Here is a 7,326-nt window from a genome sequence, read left to right as displayed (position 1 = left end):
TCAGGGGGGATCAGGGAGCCAGTGGGGGCTGTGTGGGGGATTGGGGGGAAATGGGATCTATGGGAGGGATTTGGGGGACATGTGGCTTCCTGGAGGATTTGGCAGGATTGGGGGGCTTGCAGGGTCCTTGGGGTGGGGGCTTCAGGGAATGGCAGCTTTCTCCTCTACCCCACAGGAACAGGGGCTAATTCTAGCCCCCCTCCACCAGCAAACCAACACACCTCTCCTTACTGGGACTTACTTTCTCAGTTCCTGCCATCAGTGAATGCTGATAAAACCAGCACTAGGAGTGGCTTTCAGGATGGAGGGGTTTGGTGGGCTTTGTGGAAGTGGGGTAGTTGGTCTGTGTGTCAGTTGGCTGTCCATCTGTGGGTAGCATGAGGGCCCAGGGGGCTAAAAACAGGCCAGTGCCAAAGAAACAGGCAAAAAAAGTGAGGCCCTGGAGCTGGGGCCAGCAGCTGGGCTTTCCTGGATCTGGGGCTGTGCTGGGAACTGTATAGACATTATGGGGTTAGCTTAGGGTTAATCAGGTTGGCCATTTTTAGATAGATCAAACCTTCCTAGAACTTCTGTACAGTTTGCACTTAGATTCACCTAACTGGAGATCTAACTGTAAGGTCCACACTTGGGTGAACTAAGTTAGATTGGGTGGCCATTTTTAATGAGATCTAATCTCCCCCAACCTACCTTAACATCTGTACGTACCCTGAATGTCTTTATTTATGTTCTACACTATCTCAGAGGGTTCTGCCCAAACTGTATTATCTTGTGTTGCTGTTCTGCTTTTATTGTCTAGTATCAAGGAGGTGTTAGTTAATAAAGATGGTTTCCTTCTTCTTCCTTGTGTGATTTCTCCAGGACAAGAGACCACACAGATATGCTAAACCATCATTTTTTTAAACATTAATTGTTAAAAATATCACAATGCTGGTATGTTTGTATAAAGACTTGCAAATAAAAAAACCCCAAAAGCATTTCACAAAACCTACATGTCCAAAGCAGATAAAATGCAGCTCCAAACATCCTACAAGAGAGAAGGGCAGTACACAACAGAAAGCACCCTGTCAAAAAGCATGAGGAACTGGGGAATTTTATCACACACTTCAATAAAAAACCCTTTTCTTATTAAAAATGGTATGATAGTTTTCATAACCTTGCAGCATAGCTAGAACCTTAGTTCTGGATATCTTATCTGAAGGGATGATCCGATCTACTATAATATCATTTCAAATTGCACGGCAACTGCTTGATGATAAGAAATTGGAAAAAGTAATGATTTCATTCTGGCTTTGGCTATCCCCTAGTTTAAAAATATGTATTATTTGTACATTACTTTCTGTTGCTTTCACACAAGAAATGATAGAGCCTAGTTCTCCCCTAAGTGGCAAAAATCTAGGCCAGGAACCTTGGTTTAAACTTCTTATCTTTTTGTAAGTTATTCTGCCAGGTAAGTGTTATGTTTTTGTTCTTTAAAAAGAGCATATGATAAGCAAACAGGATGATCTTACACTACAATATTTATGTTGGTCTCAAGAGAAACAATACTATGGGAAGAGCCTTTTCCCTGGTCTCTATGGCTAAGTACGGAGAGTCAAAAAGCCCAAGGCTGAATTGATTCAATCTTCGCAGGTTAGTCTAAGCTGTGCAGATTGAACCAATAAACAAGTGAACAGACATTCACTTTTGTTTCCACAAATGCAACCACATGCCTGCAGTGGCCCGGGCCAGAAGCTGGGGAATGCTAGAACTGGAGCAGGCAGCTTGGGTAAAGGCTGCCAACCTGTGAGGGGAGTTTGTGGCAGTGGTACAAAGCAACCTAACATGCTGGGAGAATGAGAGTTAACTTGAATTTGGAGGGGATCTGGGACAGAAGCTCACCAGATCGATTTAGCTTAAATCAGTTAAGTCTGATACTATATCCATCCAGGTTAATCTTAAACTGTTTGGGGCCATTTTGAAAGCAGTTTATGTGCACTGAACTTCTGTTGTTACAGATTTGAACAAGTTTTCAATCACTTCTGCTGATTTATCTATAATTTCTGTCTCTAGCCCATATCCCCACCAACACCTATCCCCATCCCCACCTATAAATATGAAGTCAGGAATCTTCACACTTGAACCATGGAAACTGCTTGCAATCAGAAGTATGGTGATATTCCCTTTTGGGACACCCTAGACCAGTTTCTTCCTTTTTTCAGTGGTATTTGAAAAGATTATGAGGGCCCTAGGAACTAGAGATAGAAAAGAACTATTAATTTTCTTCCACTAAGGTGCTGTAAAAGGTTTATTCATTCTTCTAAAGCAGAAATCTCTTCACAAAAGAGAATATAATACATGTTTAGTTCACTGCGAAAAGGAAAGCAATCTTTCTGTCCTCCATGAGTTAAGGACTATTAGCCAATGATGCTTGGAAAAAGAAAGGGGTAAATTATTTAATGCCACTTTTTCCATCTCATAATTTGAATAACGTTCTTATTAATGATGATGTGCACTGTAAACATCCAGTCAAGAGAAGAAATTTTAAGGTAAAGTATAAACCAGGTGTTAGAAATTTTCAGGTAAACTACTACAGAGGTTTCAATGGACAATGTAAATACCCATGAGTGTTTATTGGTGACTTGACTGTGCTTTTTGTTTATGAAGCAATAACTGAATACTGAGCTAAATAAACCCAGAGGGCAAATGCTGTGATATTACATTTATTGCCTCATAAACAGGAAGTGCTGTGAAGTTGTTATATGATAATGTCTCTTTCACTTAGGTTTTAATTTTTTTTCTGCTATAAGCTGACTGAAGTGCATATTTTTTATTTGGTTATTTCCAATAGGGGGTTAGTGTTTTACGGACAGGAATGACAATGAAGTCTCAGCTATGAAAAGCTTACAAGGAAATATTGATAAAGTCATGCTTGTCATGGGCCACATTATTTACTTAATTGATTTTTAAATTTTCCAATATAGAAGTGCCTGAGTTCATATAAATTCTCAAATGAACACTAAGTTGTAAGGAACTCAGCCTACACATTTTAAGAACCTTTAAAAAACTTCTCTACCGGTGAGTTACTAATTGTTCATGATCCTTGTGACTTCCATTATGACTAACCTTCAGAGCACAATGCAAAAAAATATACTGGCCCTCAAAGTAGACGAAGAATCCTAAAGTAGAGGGATGTTTCTGCAATGCATGACTACCAGTGAAACAATCGTGTTGATATTTAAATTTATACCTTAAGGCACGACTTCTTTAAAGTTGTGACAATTCCAACTTAATTCTGTCTTTTATATACATTCAAGAAAGGCTGTCTGGGCTCTATTTACATTTGGAAGAATATGTTTGAAGCCATAAGGATTAAGATTTTGTACATTTTCAGAGGAAGCTGATATTTATTACAGAAACCAACAGGGTCTGTAGAGAAGTGGCGTTACTGAATGTCACCGAGTACTGACTGACTTCAACTATTAATCTGTACAAAACAATCCTATTATATAACATACATGAAAGAAATGCAAAAGCTATTTTACTTAGGATAATAAGTGAATTTTTCATTCTTACAGTTCTATAAACAGAAATCTGGAAAAAAGCTTTTTAAAGATGCATGTCACTTAAGTGCCTACAATTAATCTGGATAGCAGCAAACACAGGAAAACTGAACATCTATGCTGCAATTCACTGTAGCAGAAATTATCAATAAAAACCTGGCAAGTTTTAATATTTCATATTCTGGATGTAACCAGACCATCTATCAAGCTGCACTTTCAGGCCAAAAAAATAAAGTATATGATATCCGTTATAAAGTCAGCAAAGCAATTAGGAGGCACTAATTGTAAGTAACAAATAAGTATTTTTCATAACCTATATTCAACTCCATTACTATATCTATTTATGGCATATGATGACATGATAAACATTTTTATCCCTTGCAGCTTATAGATATGCAATGCATTTGCAAATGTATTCATTAAAAAGATGAATTAATAATTTCTCTGTCCTGAGGAAAAAACAGTATTTGAGGACTTTAATACAGAAAATCATAATTAAATCACACATAATTATAATATTGCTCCATACCCATCTTGAGGATCTAATGACAGATCTCTAGGAAACTTCACCCTTTTGCTCACAAGAACCGTGGGGTATAAGCCGTTGAGTTTTGATACTTCAATAATCCTCTTCTCTGTGTCAGACCAATAAAGATTCTTTCCAATCCAGTCAACAGCTAGTGCATTGGGAACAGCTGTATTATGTACTACCTAGAATGATTCAAATGTAATAAGTTATCAGCTTAAATACTTAGAATAAATTATAATAAATTGATGTTTGCATGTGACAATGCTATTTCTTTTGCAGGAAAACACATACTTCACTTTAATGCCAAGATGTTAAAGAATGCGTGTATAAGCATCCTTCATCAGGTAAACCAAAGAACATGCTTTATTGAGAAAGGTGAGAATGATCCTCCTCCCTTTTGATAAGCCCTGACCTCCTAATAATCATCCTTTCTTTTGCTAATTGTGTGTCTGTTAAACCTAAAAATCACTCACACACCCGCCAACTATCTGTTTTTTATTATGCTGTACCTGGTTCCTGGAGATCAGACCTGAGGAAGAATGTCTTGCATTCAAAAACTCGTCTAACTTTATCCCAACTATATAGTTAGTCCAATAAAATACATCATCACACTAAGACATCCTCACCTATTGCATAATTTCTGGACCATCACTCTTACATAACTGAGAAAAAAAAACCTTGCAATCTCTGTTCCTAAATAATTCAATTGGCTGAAATTAGGAGTGCAATGAGAAGGCTTTTAAAAGAGTTCTATCAGACAGCACTGTATGATTGGGATTAGCTGGAAATAGTATTGGCTAGGTCCTTCTTCTAAAAGGAATTGAGCCAATAGGTGAAGAAGCTGGCCTACTTGGCCAGATGAGGATTCCTCTGCTGTCACAAAGCTGGCATCACTGGCTCTACATTGCCTCCTGAAAATCCTTGTATAGTCTTGGAACAGAGCGTGGCTACCACCCTGCTGTGATCCATCAATGTCTGCTTGGGGGAAGAGCGCCTCGGGACCCTTGTATCCAGTGGAACACAGAGCAGCCACAAATCTCCTCTAAATGCATTAGAGCCTGAATTGGCCATGACTTGACTTTAAGATTATGGGGTCACCAAGGGACTTAACACGTCTGACCTTGCCTCTGTGAGCTGTGCTCAGCAGAACTCAGCTACAGCCAAGCACTGAGTGAGCCCTGCAAATGAAACTAACTTTAATGCATATCATACACAATATTTAATGTCGCATTAAATATTGTTCAGTACTATAGACAAACTGCTGCTGTCCTCCTGTGCCCTGAACCTTTCACCAGAATATTTTCCTGTAAAACTAGCATCAGAGTATGCTCAAAAGTAAAAAATCCAAATTAGCTTTCTCTAAGCTTCAAAATTTTACTTCTTTTTAAGTCTGTAACATAACACCATAATCAAATGAATTCAATAGGGAATCATTCTGTCCCTGAAAAATATCCAAGACTTTTAAAATACTATTACTGTATCCAATGATGATACTGTACACTTTAGCATATTATGTTCAGGTCTTTATGAATACTTGCACACTGGAATATAAAATCAACATGCTATCAAGGAAACAGGCAGTACAATGTTATATATCCTACTGTATTTATCATATGTAGATTTCAAATATATTTTTACAATTCTGTTAAAATTGTAAAACATATACCTGAAAGCTTCAGTTTCTGGAAACAGTGTAAATAATTGAAAACATAACATTGTCTGTTTCTTGCAAGATATTCTACTCCAAACATTATTATGGGTATATTCAAAAATATCTGATTAGATTAATTAAGATACCTACTATTTGACAGTCACCCTTAGATGCTCTCCTTATTTCAACCTCTTCTTTTTAACATGTGGACAAAGGAATCAAACATTTTTTTCCTAACCATATTCTTCCCAACCATTTTAGTGGGGCATTGGAAAAATGGGTTATTATGGGAAAATAGCTCAAGAAACTTTTACAATTTAGACTGATGTGGTCACACCATCTGAAAGCAGTGACCCAAATAATTAGACTCTTCTCTCCACTGGCCTTCAATCTGAAGGGGTACAAGAATTGCTTTTTCAGGGGTTTTCTAGTCATTCCGATAAATAATGTAGGTTTCTATTTAAAAAATATAAATGCATATTTCAAATCTATGTCTCTGCTTTCTTCTTTATTGTTCCACATGTGCGAGACTACAGATTTCACTTGGATCTCATATATTACATAAAAGTTTATATGGATTTATATTTGACCCATGACTTTGAAACTTTGAAACTTCAACTCTTTAAACCTTTTCTCCATTGCCAGATAAAATAGAAATATGAGACCACATCCAGCTTCCTAAATAGAGAAAATGAGGGTGGATAAGATGAAAAGATGTTATCTCCAGACATGGAAATATCTGGTGATAAATTTTCTAGAAAATTAATTTTCAGTTCAGGTTCATAACTTCTCCTCTATTCTGAGCCTTATGGAAAATAGTGAACATTAAACCAAACATGTATGAAAGGACAAAATAAAAAAATAACTGGTTATAGTTTGAAGGAAAAATATACCCCCCACCACAAACACTTATTTACAGAAGTATCTTTATGACATACTGTTTTATTAAAAGAATTATTTTCAGCAGATAGGAAGCCAAATATGTAATGCACAAGAAGAGTTACTAACCAAAGATCAGGCAAACCCTGATCATTCTGGTCATGGGAAAATTTAGGATTTTGAAAAGGGGGGTGAAGATGGTGTGATACATCGTCACACATAGCACAACATATTTTTTGCCTCTTAAAGAGAAACTAGGAGCTCTACTAATATATAGGGGCCTAGTGCTATATTATAGGGCTCTGCAAAGCTTCAGCTGATGATTCAATTCAGCAGAGATTTGGCCCAATTCAGTGGCTGAATCTACAATTTCGAATTGAATCAGGAGACACTTTAATCTCTCTGAATCAAATCAGAACCCTCCGAATCGATTCGGAGAGATTCAGAAATATTTGGAGACTCGGACACAGACACAGTTTTAAATGTTTTTTCTACATACCTCAATGTACCAGGCAGCTTGTGAATGCTGAGATGCTGGGCCAGATGGAGCATCCCACAGGAGTGTGGGGCAGTCCCCAGCATGCTCAGTAGCAGACCTGGAAGTGGACCAGAAGCAGTTCTGGTCCACTTCCTGGTCCACGGGGGGGCATAAAGAGGAAGTTCCCTGCACCTCCCCTGGCTCAGCAACTGGTGCCTCCTGGGTCTGTGGGGGCACCTGGGGTCCCCCC

General features: G+C 37.9%; 1 protein-coding gene across 1 annotated transcript in view; it reads right to left on the bottom strand.

Moving 5' to 3' along the window:
* Positions 1-7,326, bottom strand: part of LRP1B (LDL receptor related protein 1B) — a 2,002,088-nt gene that overhangs the window by 336,617 nt on the left and 1,658,145 nt on the right. The window contains exon 58 of the mRNA XM_019522796.1: positions 4,069-4,250. Coding sequence (XP_019378341.1) covers positions 4,069-4,250 — 182 coding nt within the window. The remainder of the gene's footprint in view (positions 1-4,068; positions 4,251-7,326) is intronic.

This window comes from Gavialis gangeticus, unplaced genomic scaffold (assembly GCF_001723915.1).
Source record: "Gavialis gangeticus isolate Ggan-Ray unplaced genomic scaffold, GavGan_comp1, whole genome shotgun sequence".
NCBI lineage: Eukaryota > Metazoa > Chordata > Crocodylia > Gavialidae > Gavialis > Gavialis gangeticus.
Note: the sequence above shows the minus strand (reverse complement) of the source record. Positions and strands in the feature narration are given on the sequence as shown.